General features: G+C 35.5%; 1 protein-coding gene across 2 annotated transcripts; it reads right to left on the reverse strand.

Moving 5' to 3' along the window:
* Positions 1–10371: 10371 nt before the first annotated feature.
* LOC147869768 (uncharacterized) lies at positions 10372–17648 on the reverse strand. Of its 2 annotated transcripts, none has more exons than XM_087332927.1 (4): positions 16024–17648; positions 12853–12920; positions 12717–12754; positions 10372–11428 (listed from the first exon to the last, which is right to left on the reverse strand). In XM_087332927.1, exons 1-4 carry the CDS (start codon positions 17425–17427, stop codon positions 10485–10487), a joined length of 2454 nt encoding a protein of 817 aa, XP_087189053.1. In that variant the 5' UTR covers positions 17428–17648; the 3' UTR covers positions 10372–10484. The 2 variants fall into 2 exon arrangements, with proteins under 2 accessions (XP_087189053.1, XP_087189044.1); XM_087332918.1 differs by having other exon boundaries at positions 10372–11431.
* Between the last annotated feature and the right edge of the window lie 1963 nt (positions 17649–19611).

Below are 19611 nucleotides of genomic sequence, written 5' to 3' on the forward strand. Positions count from 1 at the left end.
AACTTTGGTTTTTACAGCATATACATTTGCATTAAATCAAACACTTATAACACTCATCAAATGTATAATTTCTTTCCTTTGACTATTGAAGTATTTTTTTTGTAATGTGATTAATTGAGATATCATATGTGCACATTTTGTGCGTTAGGACATCATTGTTAATCTTATGGTAGCATAAGGTATAGATTTATTCTATGTCTGTTATTGGTATAGAACTTCCCTGCTATATCATATTGCTTTCATATATGTTATTTGTGACCATTACATGTACCCAAAACACATCAAACATTTTATGAAATGTGTTGATACAATATTAGTGTGAGAGCTACTACACGTACAAATATCCGTTTATCGTGCATGTTCAAGGAAGAATAGCAATGTAATTTATGCGAGGTAAGTGTTTAGTTACCTTGAAGACATGTATATTGTTATAAAGGAGAGGATTTGCAATAAGGTGAATCTTCTTTTCCAAAAGGTAGCTATAATGGCTCGGCGACTTATCATACATCTATCATCATCGAGAGTAAATGGATAGTTTTTGTACTTTTTCGACTGAAGGAGTGTAATAATTATGTGGATCTCAATCTTGCTCTCTATGTGACCCATTCAAGAATGAGAATAATCTAACCAGAAAAACATTAGTTACTAGAATCCAAATTATAAAAGTGACAAAGAAGATTTGATCATCCGAAAAGATCGAGTTGAGTATATATGCAGGGATTAAACAAAAATGCACCTCGCTAAATAAGCATTGTGCCAATAAAACTACTTGCTGTAGAATGATAAATGATTGGGTCACATTAACAACTACAACAATTTTCAAAAGTCAATTTATGGATGTTATGGTGACTCATACTATGCCCATATGTTTAAAATCATGTTAACGAGACTAAAAGTGTCGCATGTAGACATGCGATCGCACACGTATGTACCGTTTTATCGTAAAATTTTACTGTGCATACATCATACATAATAACTTCATAATGTGTGAAACACACAATGCAAAGCATTGCAAGTAAAGAGCAAGTAACTCCAAATCCAAATGTTCGTAATGCACATATGATCCTTCCATAAATGTTTGAGGAAGTAGGTACGTGGTCCCAATATCACTTGTTCGCTTTCTTTTCTTCTCCCTCTCACTCTTAAAGTTTACTTACACTTCTCACATCCAAGGTAGTCTCACACATGATGTAGTTGAGTTCGACAAATGTATATACCACCCGTCGACTTTGTTTGATTGGTGACATCTCATGTGCAAGGTAGAGGGTTCCAATATGAAATTTTGGCATAGGGGTACTAAGTATGGCGACATCAAACCCTTAAAGTTTGTTTATTCCACTCACATGAAGGAGAGTGGTCCACATTGTAGTCGAGCTCAATAAGGCTTGTCCCATCAATTGACTTTGTATGATCAAAATCTCATGTACAAGGTCAAGGTTTTGTTCATTTATATGATTATCATTCTGTTGTCAAGGTTAAGGTTGCAATCCGGATTGCCAAGCCAACAAGGTGCAAACATGCATGGTCCACGTAGGGGTTTGGCTCGATGCAATATGTACATCTATAAAATTTTACGTGCCTCCATCCTCGTCTCCATGGCCAACTTTGGTGAGGCTTTTGGACATTATGTTGTTGTTGTGAAAGCAAAGTTATTCATGCCTCTCTATATGGATAGTGGCCCTTGTAGGGCAACAAAGTCCAGTACCTTGTGCTAGTGAGTGAGAAACCTTGACAATTAGGGTAAATATCAAGACCTAGCCATATTTTAAATCATTATGCATCTTTGTTCCATGATTCAAACATATTATTCGTTTACCTCATACAAGCTTGCCCTTGCTAACCTTCCAAAAACAATCCATGCAAGAATCAATTGTCATATGGAAAACAATGCCAATTTACGTTGCTCCAAAATTTCATGCATATGGTCCATATGCCAACACATTATGTGGTGTTAATTGTGTCTTGCTCCTCAAAGGGCATTTACAAGTACGACGCTTCCCTTTCCTCCAAATACGAACCTCCCCCCGAATCCATGTTATTTACCTTTTGCCAATCTCCTACACTAGGCATTCCTAAGAGATGAATATATATTTGTATTTTTTAAACAATATTTTGCATATCCCTTGGCCTTAAAAGCTAATGTTAAGAACTTTAAGGCTTCATATACTAGCAACCATCGCCACTTCATCCTTACATAAGCTTAAGAGCCAATGCCTCTTACCAATACTAACTGCAAAACTTTCAAGTTAATTCAATTGATTGTTTGTGACATATGCCAAAGTTGTTAATGGTTGTCCTACTATTTCATTGTCACAAACAATAGTATCAACTTGTGAACACCAACTTGAAAGTTGAGTGTATGAGAAACTCCAAATATAAATGTACCAACATATAAACAACATACTCTACAAATTATAATTACCTCAACACCCTATACATTATCATTCACTACATGTTCTATAGAAAGTTACTTGAACGAGGAGATTGACCAATATTATAACCATTAGTTTTAACCCAAAAATATGCCGCATCTAGCAGTTGTTTCATTGGTCAATGAAAAGACAACATTCATAAATACGCAACATGGGTGCATGGTTTTAGAAAGTGCTCTTTGCAAAACAAATTGTTTTGACAAGGTATATATCATGTAAGTGGATGACAAATTCAATAACATTTATTTGTATTCTTTAGGCTTGAATATTAGTTGTGAGTTTATTGGGCTATTTAGTAATCATTTGACCACTGTGTTCTTGGGCAAGGAGTCTTATTTCATATAGGTTTTATCTATCAAGAGGGGAAACAATGTATGAATTTCTCGTTGCGCATTCTCGGGCCTTGATCATCAAGATTTACCATGTTGGTTGTGTTTCAAATAAATAAGAATATCGAACTAATTGTTTGGCACTCTCTTGATATATACATACATATAAAACAATATTGGATGAGAATCAAGCCATATTGAATCCATATTTTTTTAATTTTTTAATTTAAAAAAATGAAGATTCACCTTGGTATTAATGGAGAGATGCCCAAAGGCTACAACGAAATCATACAATAGATTACAACCCTCATACCCACATCAACCAACATGTGGAGTATCAAAAGCCCTCATGAAGGTTGTTCCAAGACGGGGGGTGGAAAAATGTTTAGCTTAGTGTCCACAATCACATTTTTGAGCATTTACACTCCAAATGTTGCTCTCTTGTTCCATATGTGGGCATGAGAATGCTTTAGAAGTCACGTAAAACGAGAAGCAACCTCCCAACACCTGCAACAACCTTTTTTGTTTCCTTACATGTTCTAAATTATGCTTGCCATCATTGTCAACTAGAATGATTTAAATATATGAGATCGAGGACAAAACCTAGAATGGTTGCCATGAAATCGAGAAATTAAGAGATGATGTTGGCTACAAGAGCATGCTTTGATAGCAATTTCAGATCTTCCATAATGAACCTCAGAACTTTACAGAAGCGTGGTTCCGAGTTTTTGCACAATCCATAAAATTAGATGTTTTTGTAATAGGCATAATGACTACACCTGAGAAGTAAGGTAACAACCTCGAAGAATGTATTGTGTTAACCTTAAAAATAATGCACAATGACTACATCTCCATATTGAACTATATGTTTTTATATAGTTTAATAATGCACATGTAACTCAATATTAGAGTGATTCATTTTCTTCAATGCAAAATATTTGACACTAGTTACATAACATGTAGATTGAGCTAAATGAGCTACAAACAAAACCTTCGATTAACTTTTCTACGAAAATTGGTCAATGACCAACATCCATATTGAACAAAAGAGACAACTCTATGCTAAACAAACTACAAACAAAACCTTATATTAACTTTCTTACATTAGTCAATGACCAATTGCATTTATGCCCAATAGGCAAGTTCCCACACAATGACAAATTTTACATTATCTAAGTCATGAAAACACGGTCCAAATTCCTTCAAACTTATAAAGAAAAAGGGAATAGTATCAAAATGTGTGCAGAACATAGTTGTACTTGAATTTCGAGTAAATGTATTACTTGAGCCTTGGTGAGATACAAACTAATTTGGTAGGTTAGACATAAAATTTGGGGCCAATATTGGTGGGTTTTGTTTTCATTGAACCTGATGTGGTAGTCCCTCTTTTTTAGTGGATGAAACTAAACTTGATGACAATCAATGGAATGGGCCAATGAATGAATATGTTGGGCCTTACAATTTCATTCTTTTTAAAACAAAAATACCAAGAATTTATAAAGACACGTTGATATGGAGGATTAAAATATGTAATTAGGGTTAAAATAACCTCAAGAGGGGAGGGAGAGGTTATAATGAAACCATATGTAACTGTCGAACTTTTTGAGGTCTAACCTTTTCATTAAGTTTATTACGTCAATTAATGTTTCTAAATTCTATCCTTGTTTAAGCTTTTATACTTGAAATTTGTTGAGGGTATTATATGTAAGTCATCTTGACATGCATGCGAAATTAACAATTGAATATGTTGTAAACAAGTATATGGTTTGGCTTGTTGTTTTATATTCAAATAATATCTATGTCAATTTTGTTTCATCTTTGAATGATCATGAGAGGAATACCTTTCAAATATGATATGAAATCACGGATTCGATAATAGTAGGTTTTACTATTTGGTGATACTTGGCACAAAGCCATTGTCAATGGTAGCTACAAGTAGGGCTCTCACTAGTGTTGGAGTTACGAGATCAATTCCACACACATCTACATTAATATAAGTCTCTCTTTGGCAAACACATAAAACAAGAAGGATCAAAACAAGCCCCCACCTACCATCAAAGTGTTCCTTCCCCACATGTGTTTTTATATTGATTTGTTGATAGGAACATTACGAGACAAGTTGAGCTAAAAATATGTTTTCGTCTTATGGACAGATACCAAGCCTTTAAGTTCTAAATTTTAACCAAACTAAAATAGGTCAATCTTATCTTATATCCTTAAGGGTATAATAAGTAGAGGAATCATATAGTCCATACAAAACTGGAAAAGAATTCAAGAAATAAATCTAATAGTTTGCCAAATAGTGACCAAGCTATCGGTCATCACTATACATTAGTAATGGTTTGATGGTTCCTTAAAGATATATCAATTACTCAAAGCTTCCTTGGGCATATATTAAAATTGGCATCCAAAGGAAGTATAGGAAGCCATTAGAAATATCTTATTTTCGTAATGCATGTCATATTTGTAGAGAATCCTAAAAAAAGGGGGTTCAAATTTGTATGGCAACAATGTTGCATTGTAACAATCTCATTGGAGTAACCAAAGAAGCTTGTTACATTTGAAAGCACATATGATACCACTCAACTATGAGAAAGTAATCTCCTAATTTTGTAATGAAATTAGTGCACATGACAACAGTGTGGGAGGTGAAGAAATACATGGGATCTCTAATATTGCTATCACAAAGTTTATGGAAAAATTTCAATCACTCTCAAAAGCAATACAAATATGTTGAGTTATTAATAATTATCATATGAATGAAGATAAAGTGCATCAACAAGGTTGATTTCCATGGTAAATCTGATGTTATTGGTCCATGACAAATCTTTCTAGTTTAGACCCAATGAGTTGGAATCTCAATTCAGATATATAGGTGCTTGGAACGTATGTATTGCAAATCAAATTATATATACAATGTCTTAGCCTTTCCTTCGAGAATAAAATAAAAACGACCCATTTTATCTCTTCACTTAAAAATGGATGACACTACATTAATTCCAAATAACAAGTTATAAAGTGATATCGTATGTAGACAACAAGTTATAATGTAGATAACAAGCGTGAGTTGCATCCAACTCAGTAGATGCACACATACATATCTTTGTAGAAAAGTGTTTGCGAAATAATATGTGGCATAAGGAGAGGTTCATATTACATTCAAAATTCAAAAAGGGAGAACCATATGGTAGAGACTCTCAATTGTTTCAACGTGCAATTCCCTTCCTCCCCCATCAGCCTCTCAAATTTTGTCATTTTTATTCTCCATGAACACATATTTAACCTTGATAACTAAATTAAAAATCACCTCGCCATCCACATTGAAACCTATATATTCTACAAAATCAAGATAATTTGAACAAAATTTAGTCATCCAACTTGATGAGTGCCCTTGTTTTTTACTTTTTGAAAGGTGATAGCTCACAAACCCTTCACATGTGATGCTCAAAGAGATTTTTTCTGGTTGGTTTGAAATATGTGGATTCAAAAACCCTTCGCTCACTAGTGAGATGGAGAGTGGATTTCTCCATATTTATACATTAATGCATTGTATGTTACCTATCATTTTCAGCTAAAAGCCTAAGATGCATCCATCTATGATTTGTTTTGGACAAAAACGGGTTGTTACAAATGGTACATAAACTACAACTGGCATGCCTAAAAGTCTAGTATTCATCAAATTACAAGCACTTTTTAGAAACAACAATAAATGCATATGAGACAAAATTTAGGCGATTCTATGTTTTAACTTCAAACTGTATTATGTAAGCCAATTATACATTGATCCGATACAAAGTCTTTTCAAACAATGAGGTAACAAATCTAGCATTTTTTGTTGACAAACACGAGAAAAAGTGACTCTATCTTCCGCGCATACATACACATGAATACATATTACAAGATGGCGAACTATTAGAAATTTATTGACTTGACATACCAACATAAAACATTATTGCTTAACATGTTTTAACTTCAAACTATATTATGTAAGCCAATTATACATTGATCCGATACAAAGTCTTTTCAAACAATGAGGTAACAAGTCTAGCATTTTTTTGTTGACAAACACGAGAAAAAATGGATGTATTTTTCTACCGGTGGCAATTGGAAATATAATATTAGATGGTGGTTTTTGAGAGATTTTAACCATTCCATTGATATTTTTCGCCACGATAAGTTTTTTAGGGGTATCATGAAGGCATGGTGGGATTTGAAACATAACTTAGTCCAATCTCTACCATCATGTAAGGAGGAATGGTTGCGTCAACCCCTCATATTGAACCCGCTATTTACATAAGAAGATGGGGTAATGTTAGGGAAGATAACTAGGTTGAATTGGGTTGACTTTGATAAAGGTGAAGCTAAGTCTGTTGGGAATTGGCTGACTTTTTCTTCTTCAACGATGGAAAACAAAACCCAAGTTTGTAGTGCAATTTGGGGAGGGAACATTATGTATTCAGAAATGGATAGAGTCTTTACAATATCTTCCTTTCAACCTTCTCAAACTAGTCTCTTTTGGTATGGTATGTTTTCATCCCTAGATGTCTTATTGGGGGTTAGGGGTTATAAAAACTCTCATGAATGCCTTTACTTCGATGTTTTGCCTTCTGGACGACTTCATTCTCTCTTTGTGGAAGACGAAATTGTAACTCGAGGGAATAGGTTGCCTATTCGTATATTATGGAAGAAAGATAAAAAATGGATATTGACGCCACATCCAAATGATGTTAACAATCTCTCTGATTTATGGGTCTATGAGACTAAGCCCATTGATCACCTTTTGTGGGATCCTGGTGAGTGGAAATGGCAAATCAGATTAGCGCAAGGAATGTTAGGTAAGCAAATCCCATTTTTTCAGTATTCGGTAAAAATGGGTAGAGAAATGCTAAGGAGAGGTGTGATTGTTACACCAACAACCTGTAATTTTTGGAGATTTGGTAATGTAACAGATTCTTGGTTGAATGCTTATTGGAAATGGTTATGGGCCATGCAAATTCCTAAAAAGGTTGTGTTATTTAGATGGTTGTTGACACATTATGGCATTCCTGTGAAGTCATGGACGCGGGGACATTGTCAGGATTTAAAATGTGACAGTTGTGGTTCTCCCATTGAATCGGTTTACCATGTTTTATGGATATGTCCTATTGCTAGAGCAATTTGGAAAATAATGTTGAGAATGTTATATCCTATTTATGGTAGGCCGGTGTACACATGGGGTTTTGTGAGATAGGGAAGATTGGCTAAAGAAATTCAAAACTATGAAAAGGAGTATGGTGATTTCCTTCTCCTCTCGATGGAAGACATGTATTGGAGGTCTCTGGTATTACATCAGTCTGTTGTTTGGAAGAGGATATGGTCTGGTCTACGATATCTTCTCTAGTCATTTGGGTATTGTGGAAAGCTAGATGTAAATGTGTATTTCAGAAAGTTAAATAGAATGCAATTGAGTTAGTCAAAGAGGTATGGTTAATGCTCGTACACACTTTAAGAGGTCAATATGATGCAATAACTGGTGAGCATGAGGTTGTGATTCGGAGACAACAACAGTTTAGAGAAATTTGGAAAAACGTTGAGGTCTTCGTCTTGGAACAACCTTCATGAGGGCTTTTGATACTCGACATGTTGGTTGATGTGGATATGAGGGTTGTAATATATTGTATGAACTCGTTGTAGCCTTTCAGCATCTTCCCATTAATACCAAGGTGAACCTTCTTTTAAATATAAATAAAAATAAAAATGGTTGTATTTTCCGTGCATACATACACATGAATACATATTACAAGATGGCAAACTATTAGAAATCTATTGACATACCAACATAAAACATTATTGCTTAACCTGAAATGTGCAAAACTATGAAGTTAAGGCATGCATAACCAAAAAAAAAAACAAATTGCCTATCCTTGTTGAGACAACAAATGTCAACAAGGAAAGATTGTATTTACATGATCATTGTTACATTTTGCACCTCATATGAGGCACACTCGATGCCACAATCACAACCTTAACTATACGCTTATGGAATGAGTGTACCCAATCTAGGCCTAGGTACGTGTATAGTTATGGGACAAGCTTGTGGTTGGGGAGTGGAAGGTGCACCATACAAGACAGGGTTGAGTCCCCACTAAAGTGGAGGGGCTCTACCTATACACCTTTGGTCTATGTACCAAGTTCCAATGGGCACCACACCGTGACTGTTAATAAGTTATGAGAGTATGACATTTGTAAACTATTGGAATCCATCTTCATGTGCAAAACAATGTTCTACGTTTGAATAGTGGATTTTCAAAGAATCCCTTAGGTTCATAAATATTTCCCATGGTTTGTCATTAGTGACAATTACTGGTGTAACAATAGACAACATGAAGAATGAATATGCATGCACAAGATAATTTCTTAGCCTTCCATTTTCCCAAAACATCTTGTAAAAAATCAAGGGGGTTAATTTCTATATTTACATTTGGGTTATATGTCATATAAGGCGTGGATAGTTTGACTTAGTTTGAATATGAGGATTCTAATAGCAAAAAGAAAGAGAAATATGAATCTCAACCTAAGTATTTTATATCCTCAACTATCATATATATGGTGGCTTTGTATGCCTTTTTTTGTTTCATTTACTTGTATGACGAGTTAGGATGGAAGACTTGTGATGTTTTTCTTTCTTCATTTAGTTGTAATGGGCCCCCTTCTCAATGGATGTAGTACACATGTGGATTATCTACAAGCATTTTGTTGCTTTGTTTTTATCAATATACTACATTGTGCACATGTGGAACATTTAAGATGTATGAATGCAACTCAATGTTTCTTTTGATTGAGAATAAACAAATACTTGTTAAATTCATGAAATATTCATCACATTATGCTTTTACTCCATTGTCCACCCATCTATGCATGTACCAAACACATCCTCAATTGTATGTGTAGCATCAATGTTCTACATAATTGCTTGGCCTATCATAGTTGATGTTGTAACATGACACTATTTTCCTTTTAGCATAGCTCTTTCAACGGGAGATTTAAGTGGTAAGAGAATGACACTCAAGCTTCAATTAACTAAACATTCCATACACAATCAAGATAAGAAGTGGCATTACTCACCTTGAGAAATGTTTTTTAACACTTTCTAGGAGAGACTTATTAATAAAGTGGCAAAGGAATGTCATTCAAGCTTCAATGACTGAGCATTCAACCCCACAATAAGAAAAGAAGAGGCATCATTTGCCTCCAAAAATGTCTTTAAAAGTTTTTGCTTCCTAAAACACAAGACTTAACATCAATCACTACTATTATGTGCACTTCAAGTTACACAAAGATATTCTTTCTTGGGGTGAGGTTTGAGACACACGAGGTAAAGAAGTATCCACGATACTATTATGAAGATAGAATAGCCTTCTTGATGCAACAATCTAGTCATGAATTCATGCATGTGAAGATTTGGTTTTGGCTTATTGGGAGCAAGTTAGTAAAAGATGAGCTCTTGATCTCTAGTTACAATGACTGATCACTTTGGCAATACCCTGACCCTATACCAACGGTACAATATCATCCATCAAGTATTAATGTTGGTCTTATGATTTGACCTTCTACACATCCAAACTTCACCGTCGACTAAAAATGATGCCACTTTCATTGCAATACCTTTGAAAGGATGTCGAAACAGTTATTTCAAATTTTTGGGACAAAAAAATTTGAATACTTCATGAGAATATCGCAAAACTCAAATGAAGTTCATATCATGTTCATCATTCATATCATCATTTCCTGGTTGGAAAGTACTGGGGACCTTATCTATACTATTTGAACTATGGATATGTCTACCAATCCGAGTCCTCTCTACGACTTTCTTAACTACCCATGAGCCACTCAAGATTCTTTTACGTTCATCTTTTAATGGTCGATTCATTGAGAACATCTTTGACTTGATATGCGATTTCACTCTTGCTCGGAGCCTGCCGAGGTGATGATCACATAATAAATAGCCGATCTTTGCTCTAAGAGGGCAATGCCATCCTTTACCATCCGATCTATTACAACGGTTTCCAAGTCCTGTCAAATCTTGTTTGACGAACTTCAACCGCTTTATTTGAGATAAACCATTGGTACCTTGTTGAGGATTGGGAATTTCAGTTGGTTTATTTAGAGTGTATGGACTGATAGAAGGTGGTTTCCGACAAGTCTTCCCTGTCCTTGCTCTTCGTATAGCTGCCCAATACTGCGAGAGACCATTATGTTTTGCAACCTTCAAGTTGTCCGAAGAATTGGTTTGGTTTTGTTTAGTTTTCTCTTCAAATGAGGATATGCCCTGTTTCTGGCCACTCAAAAGATTCTCATCATCTCCCACTAATGCACTGCAAAGAATATATTTCGACTCTTCGAGTGGCATGAAGTAGGGTGAATTTGAAACTATTTTTAATACCTCAACTCTTGGTACAACACCACCCTCATGTAGACCAGGAAGTCCTTGTTCGAGAATCCTCGATACTGCTTCTCTTGCAGTGAGACCAGCTTTTCCAGCTTGCATAAATACTTGGTAGATAGAATGTGAAAGTCCTTCTTTAGGTAGGTTAGCTGGGTGATCAGATGCCAAGGTAGTCTTATCATTGTCTTCTGAAGATCCATCTTTGGTAGTGATGCCTTCTGAAATCTCTTGCAAAGCTCCATCTGCTAAAATGCCAAAACATGAACATCAAGGTAAGTTAGGATTCAAAACAGGTATATTGAAGCAAGAGATGGATCAAACTAAATTCCAAGCCTGAATATTTATATATAGGCTTTTTGAGTGAAGCAATATATGTGGCATCAACAGCAGATGCAAAATAGAGAAAAAAAAAATCAAAAACTTACAGAAATGTATATTGGAAATGTTGGAACGCTTCTGTTGCATTTATACACACTAACAGAGATGCATAATTCTTGTAAGTTATTTAAAATATAAATTTTGATGATTTGTTATGGAGCACCCCAAGTGTATTAAATAATCTGCTAATAGAGAAACATTATATACGTTTATAGAATAATCAAGTTGTTTTGATTATTAACAAGGTTAGCTGTTTCAGATTCTAGATAGAACCATCTGTTCTTTTGGATAAAAAAATATAGATTGTGTATTTACCTCAAAACAGGCATTTTATGTACCTCTTTTATCTGATGGTTCATATTGACCTTTCATGTCGAAAATGACATTTACTAATATTTTAAAAACTGAATGAACATTTCCAAAATGATTAATGCAGACTTTGCGTTTTGTTAGCAAACGAGTTAGCAGTTGAAGCCACATTTGATGTGTTGTACATGGAAACAAATACTTATTTTCACATAGCCTTGTGTTAATAGTTTTGACACCCCGATGATCCTCAAAAGTTTCAATGACACAATTTATTCTATGTTTGGAGTATTCCTGCAGTGCACAGAGCATACTTCAGTACAATAGGAGAATACATAATCTCTTGCCTCACAACCTCACCAGGCGGGGTGTTCTCTCCCAATCAACATGGATGTAGATGTTCCACTTGAATTCATCAAAGACCGAAAGCAACATCTATGGATGGTCCATGCAACTTGAATGCATGAGAGGTTTTGCAAGATTATAAGTATCCACCATGAGGCCCATACAAAACTTTACTCAGACGCAATGACCAGTTTGCATGACAAAGTACTATAATTACCCCCTAAATCCTAACAATGGTTTGGAGGAAATTGATCTATATCTACGCCTAAATTTCTCTGCCATGCCCATGAAAATATGCCAATATAGGTTTCTCAAGTCATTATTGGTGGTGAAACATTATGCAATATGCAATAAGGAAGAAACAAATTTCAAGATTTTCAAGTGAAATAAGCACATTACATGTTAATGAGACTACTTCCAAGAAATCACTAAAATGGCTTGTAAGAATCATTACCATAGAAAACATTGCCAGTCTATTTTATGCTAATAAATTTCATTTACCTTCAACCAAAGTGTTACTCCTTCGCTTTCTGCGAGACCTACACCACCAAAAACCATTGCTTCAGATTTTGTGACCCCAAAAAGTCATCCTCTCCTTGATAACCGAGTTGTTTACAGTTAATAATGGTTCACAAACCTTAACTGTGTTTGTGGTGCAGTACTCCAAGTCCTATTATCTATCTCAGATTTCCCATCATCCTTGTCCTGCAATTACCCCCATGAATCTAAATTGCTCAATACCATAAACTCAAATCACTTCAGAGAGGGATGGGCCTTCCCTGAAGAAGGATTCTTTATATATCATTTTGAAAATGAAAACCAGTTGAGGAACTTTCTTAGTATTTCACCTAAAATAATTTAAAAGTGATAGACTTTTACATGTTCATTACTCATAGCCTTCAACAAAAGATGATGAACCCCACAAATTGCAAATCCTTGGCATTACTTCAATACTAATAAATTGTTTGATCCAGTGTTATTAAAAACAATGTATTCTAAAATACCAAAAAGGGTAGGAGCAAAGAGAATAAATAAAATAAGGGAATGAATAAACAAACACAAAGAGAAGCAGAAAGAAAATAAACAAGCAAGTAAAAGACATCATCATGCTGCATAGCAATCATCTTCAATGATGTGTATGCTCTCTTGCCAAGAAAACATGTTTATGCACTTCACTCCACTAGTATTTGCCATATTTCTATAGTAATTTTTCTTACATTTTCCATCATTCAGCTATCTTTATAGCTAGCAGACCTGACGTAACAAAATATGATGTTATGAAACTATAGTGTCAACCACATTAGTTTAACTCATGAATCAAAACGATTAACAGAGAAGGTAACTCCTAATAATATAGTATCATGCATATGCATACATGTAGGTTTTAGTATCACAAGAAAGGTATCATGGTTTCGCAACATTCATAGTTTCCTTTTGGAGCTCCCTTTTGTTTGAGGTTTCTTGAAAGAATTCATACGATGTTATATAAATACCTATGGAATTGGAATCAACCATAGATTTAGAAAATGAAGAATAAATAACCTTAGATTTTAAAATCATACACAATCATCTCATGGGTGAAACTAGACAATCTAGCCAGTCACAAGAATAATTGGAATCTTATAAGTCAAGACCTTCTGGCTAACTAGATTGTCTAGTTTTGAAGGCCAAATTGTATAAACTTTAAATCTCCGTACCTTCACAAAGTAAAACATGTCAATGAATGTAAATACAAGTCAAAATTTCCTTTCAGTAAAAATATTTATTCTTTCGTTTTGGGAGCAAGACATTCTTTGAATGCCTATACATTTGGAGAGAAAATCACTTTATAACTATACACTATAACCTAATAGTGCAAGCAACAATGCAAGAGAAGAAACCTACAAGGAAAATAATTGGAGACAATTGTGTTTTTACATTTTTTGAATTTTTTCTCTTCCAATTATTTGTCATGTTTCAGGCCTTGTTATGCCTATAGCTGAAACATCATTTCAGATGTTTACGGCAAATAAAGCTAAAGCACTAACATTGTTAATTAATTGTGGACTAGAATATAAAAAGATCGAATAGTGTAAATGCCAAAAAGTTAAAGCTTGCAATATCAATCATGCTCTCGTTCCCTATGAACACAATTTAATGTTTGCCAAATTTGGGCCTCTCTTCTAAACACTGACCAAAATATTTACTTAGCTCGAGTTTACAGTCATGTGTGGAATAAATCAACAATCCCAATCCTAATCATGAAGTTACATGCATGTAGTAATGGTCCAGTAATTCGCTATATAAAGAAGAAAAATGTGAACATCAATAGACAAAAGATACTGAGCAGTTTTTGTTTGATCCATGTTGACCCCCGGGCTTGTCCCAAGCATGCATAGCATTCGTACAAACTTAGTCATGCTCTTAAAGTATCCTAGGATCAACAAATGCCTTTAAATAATTACAATAAATTAAATCTTCATGTAAATTTATAATTCTTCAAGTGTCCACATGTCATATATTTGCAAGGTACAAAATACTTAAAAATGTTTATCGCATTTTTATTTGAAAGAAAAATATATATAATAGAAAACGGTAACTTTCGAGTTCAGACTACACTTAACAACAGCTTCTATTAGCTTCGTACATAATTTCTTGCTGAAATAAGGAAATTGGAAGCAAAAAGTGTTACTATGTTTCCTTGATGATAAGCTCATGGCCCAACATACCAGTAAGTTCCTGACCAAAGATGAAATTCTAATAATCCCAAATAGCTTTTCAGCCATGGTTATACTTGTTTCTAACTTATTTACCCCATAACTGTGTAGTAGATAAATTTCTAGTCATCCCAAGTAGCTTTTCAACCATGGTTTATGCAGCATTGTGGCTAGAATTTCATGAAAACAGAACTGCAGCATTGCTACAAATGGAAACTATCCTGAAGTTAAGACTGACGCAAGCTTGCAACCTCATACGTAAATGGAACATTCTTGTTGACATTGACCCTTATGCAATTTTGAAACTTTCGTTTCTTCCAACGATCGTTATGTGAATGAGGCACTCTTGCTTACACTGATCCAAATGAGCACTCCAGATCTCATGGACTAACAGTAGCCAGGCACTGAGGTTTACAACCATCTGCATCTCACTGCAGCCAAAGCCAGCCCTGACAACACAGGGCATTGCCTGAACTTGAAGTCTCACCTGATGATACATTTCAGATACCTCAAAACCACAAAGTTCAAAAAAATGGTTGTTATCGATGTCTAGGATGTGATCCATGACACTTGCAATCTAAGGGGGCGATCTTTGTTTTAGGTGACAATTCCCTTGTCTTAGGTGTGTAGAAGATCCAACCCACAACATCTGAAACCTTAGAACCTACCTTATTTCCTCCTTCCAATGAAAACAAATTCACTCTATAGATTAGGGGCAGTGAAACATGAGATAGAAATTTGGAATTCATTGCCTCTGAATGGTTCATCGCAAACGTGACAAAAGACATACTCTGGTAGAATCAAACCTTTGCAGATTCCATTTAATATAAATACAATATAATGACTACTGAGCACAGTTTTTCATCTCATGACTGAATAGTTCAAACAGAAATCTGACTACTTCAAAAGTTGATAAAATTTGGAATTCATTGCCTCTGGACACTCATTCATTGCATGCGTGACAATACACATCCTCTAATAGAACCAAACCTTTGAAGGTTCCAACTGATATAAATATAATACGATGATTAATGAGCATAATTTTTCATCTCAGGAATGGATAGTTCAAACAGAAATCTAACTACTTCAAGAGTTGAAGAAACATAGCATACCTGCTCTTTGGATGAAGTGTCTAATATCCACTCCATTTGTGCTTTATTAAGACTTCTGGGATTACTAAAATGTGTTTTTTGCTTCCTTTTCTTCTTCTTTTGCACCATCATTGAGCAATCCAAAATACCTCTGTTGTAACTGAGTCGCTTATCTTTAATCTTCCAACTATTTCCATTCCTTGTGAGTAATTTCTCTACCTTCCACCCACCCAAACTAGTATCAATGACAAATATCTCGTTTCCCAAGCTTACACCACTCTGCCCATCACCCCTAGCATTATCAGCATCAGCATCAGCATCAACACCATCATTCTTACATATATTGGCATCACTGGGGTCATGGTTTGGTGACTTCGGAATTATCATTCTCCCCTGATATAAAAGGGCATTTTGATGGAACGATGTATCCTGCGAAACTGGTAGTATATCAACATTGGCGCTTTCATCACAGCACAATATATGGAGAGGGCCCTCTTTATATGAGCCAATCTCTTCACATTCAACTAAACCATTTGCAGAGAAGTTTTTGGGATTCTCCTGCTTGCGATGATGACGATGGCAATGTGGATGAGCAGCATTCCTATGCAATTTACCTTTTTCAGAGCTAGTACAAGGCTCTATACAAAACAGCTCTGCAAACATAGTAGAATAAAACTGAATGGCTGCAGTATTTTCATGGTCATTATCATCCTCTTTATTACGAGATAAATCCTGATAACACCCATTCCTTGAGCTTCCAGTTAGTTCTTCTACTTCACGATACCTTATATTTTCAGAATTAGATGCAGTATTGATTGTGATATCGACACCTTGATTAGGTTTCACGCATGACAGCAATTGTTGTTCTGCATTGTCATTAATTATGATTCTGTTCCCGTAAATTGCAGGAACTGTTCTGTTCCTTCCAGCATCGATATTATTACCCCTGTTTTCACCCTGTTTTTCCTCTTTCTCTTTCTCTTTCTCTTTCTCTTTCTCTTTTTCTCTCTCTTTCTCTTCCTCTTCTTTCTCTTCTTCTTCCTCGGGTTGATTGCACCCTAAGAACCTCTCGATCCCAAGTTCTGGTTGATCTACAAGAACACTAGGAAAACCTTTTGCCGTGCGAAGCTTGTTAAGCCAGTTCACACCATACCCTGTTTCGCCCTTCTTTGAAGACGAAGAAGAAGAAGAAGAAAGAGTACTAGTATTGTTGCTGTATATCAATGTGTCAAGGTCTCCGTTAGCGCCTCCGAGATATACGTTTTGACTGTTCCTGCTCTGTTTCTGCCTTGGAACGAATAATTTGCTCTCCGAGTTTACTGCAGTGACTCTTAATATATCTGAGCTTCTTCCATTGATGTTGTTAATGTTGGTATTGATATTATTAATATCGAGCTGTGTCGGAGGTTGTTTACGGATTCTCATAGTGGCGAATAATATAAGATAAGGCAGTGCCTCAGAAACCCTAACCCTAACCCTAATTCTTGACGAAGGAGGTGCAGAGCAAACTCCATAAAAGCTTGTTCAAAGCATGGATAGTATCGATGGATGTGAAGGAGAAGGAGAAGGAGAAGGAGGGGGAAGGGGAGAAGGAAAGAAGGAAAGAAGGAGAACAGAGGATATGTGGGTGATATACAGAAGCTGCAGGAAAATCAAGCTCAGATGCAGAGAGAGAGAGAGAGAGAGAGAGAGAGAGATGCTTATATACATGTATGTGTATGTATGTATGGTGGGCAGAGAGAGAGAGAGAGGACTCGGGAGGAGTTATTTATTGAGTAAAAAGAGTGTATGTAGTAGGAAGAGATGGATGGAACAACAATACAGTAACCCACATACATACATGCATGCATTCATACATACACGGAAGAGACGGATGGAGCAACAATACAACCCACATACATGCATGCATGCATGCATACGCATATATATACGCTCGTGTCGATATATATACATGCATGTATGAACGTAAACACGTATATACATACATACATACATACAGAATATGTTCCTATGTTCCTATGTTCCTCCTCCTCTGGGTTGTGTGTGTGTGTGTGCCTTTGCTTTAGCTGGCCATCCACCATTGATCGACTCATGAACCACTCACGTTTGTCTTCACTGTATCCGCTTCTCTGCTTCCGGTCCATCTTTGATTCCTACGTCCCATGTGTCCTGTGTCCTTTGCTTCGTGTGTTTTTTTTTTCCTATCACAGTAGCTTATGTTTGTGCGTGCATCCACAATCGACTTTTTTGCGATCGTGGCTCATATGTCCCTACATGTACGTGTTCCTCGTCTTTGACACGGTACCTATGTTTGTGCATTTGCATCTATGTTTGCGGATCATGCTTCATGCGTCTTACCTTGTATGTGTTTCTCGTCCCTCTCATGGTAACTTACGTTTGTGGATTGTGCTTCATGCGTCTTACCTTGTATGTGTTTCTCATCCCTCTCATGGTAACTTACGTTTGTGTGTGTGCATCTCCTTCTACGTTTGTCTCCGCATTTGTGACCCATGTTCCATGTGTGCCCCTTGTATTTGTTTATTGTTCTTGTCGTTGTACCTACATTTTGTTTCACATGTCCTTGTTTGCATGACTTGTGATCGAAATCATCGATGCATCTCCCACAAAAGCTATTGTGTTTGCACATGTGTGTTCCTGTTTGCATGTGTAATTGCATTCGTGGCTCATTGTCTTTTTCATGAACCTATGTTTGTGTCGTGTGGTTTCTCTCTAAATGGCATGACTCCATATGTTGGGAAGGGACGCCATATGTTGCATCTGCCTCATATGTTTCATGTTTATTTATTTGTATGATTTGTGCATGAAATCACACATTGCAAGTCCTTCAAACAAAGCCTTGTCAATACAACATAACATGTATCTTTTGGGTGCAAATGTTTTTGTTTGTTTGTTTTTCTATAACATCCATTATTATGGCAAAACGAAACAAAATGTTGAATGTTTAAGGAAAAAGGAACATCTCGATTATAGTCTATGTTTTCTTAATTTAAAAAAGAAAGATGCATCGTAGTATATTACTTCAAAAGTTTGTACATAGAGAAAAGAAAAGGAGACATTTCATCTCACTTCTTATTGTAAGATACAAAAGCTAGCATAAGCATCTGATCAAACAAATGATGTCATATACAAAACAAGTAGAACAATACTATTAGCTATGCAACATAAAAGAAAGGCATACTTCCACTTCAGACCAACAATTGTATCTGAAAATAAGTGAAGTCCTTGCCATCGGTTCTTAAGTGAAGTGAATGTCATTATTTGTATGCCAATCTAGAATATCGGCCAAAAAATCTATAAAAAATCTATATTTATTTGTGTGTAGCAACATGCACCTACATTGTTTTCATGTCGCAACATCCAATTTAGCAACAAGAGTGTGTATTATGACATTTATAACATTTATTTCCGTTTAATAGATAAGATCTTTAAAATACATATAAAATATGATACTAGTTAAGTTTGTTTCCTACTCAACAACGATCATGACCAACAAGGTTCAACCAAAGTAGGAGACAATACTTGTAATGGCGCTAAGATTATGTCATTTAGGGACAAAAGCAATAGTGCATATCAGCAAATAACTCATAG

This window comes from Azolla caroliniana, unplaced genomic scaffold (assembly GCF_043228905.1).
Source record: "Azolla caroliniana isolate FFs.n. ecotype wild unplaced genomic scaffold, voAzoCaro1.0.p SCAF_1, whole genome shotgun sequence".
Lineage (NCBI taxonomy): Eukaryota > Viridiplantae > Streptophyta > Polypodiopsida > Salviniales > Salviniaceae > Azolla > Azolla caroliniana.

Bases quoted from the DNA above. Each gene is read 5' to 3' on its own strand.
- LOC147869768 (XM_087332918.1), bottom strand. From the start codon at position 17,427: ATGAGAATCCGTAAACAACCTCCGACACAGCTCGATATTAATAATATC. The intron at 12,921-16,023 runs GTATGCTATGTT...GGGTAATTGCAG, and splicing joins ACACTTCATCCAAAGAGCAG to GACAAGGATGATGGGAAATC. The intron at 12,755-12,852 runs GTTTGTGAACCA...TTGGTGGTGTAG, and splicing joins GCACCACAAACACAGTTAAG to GTCTCGCAGAAAGCGAAGGA.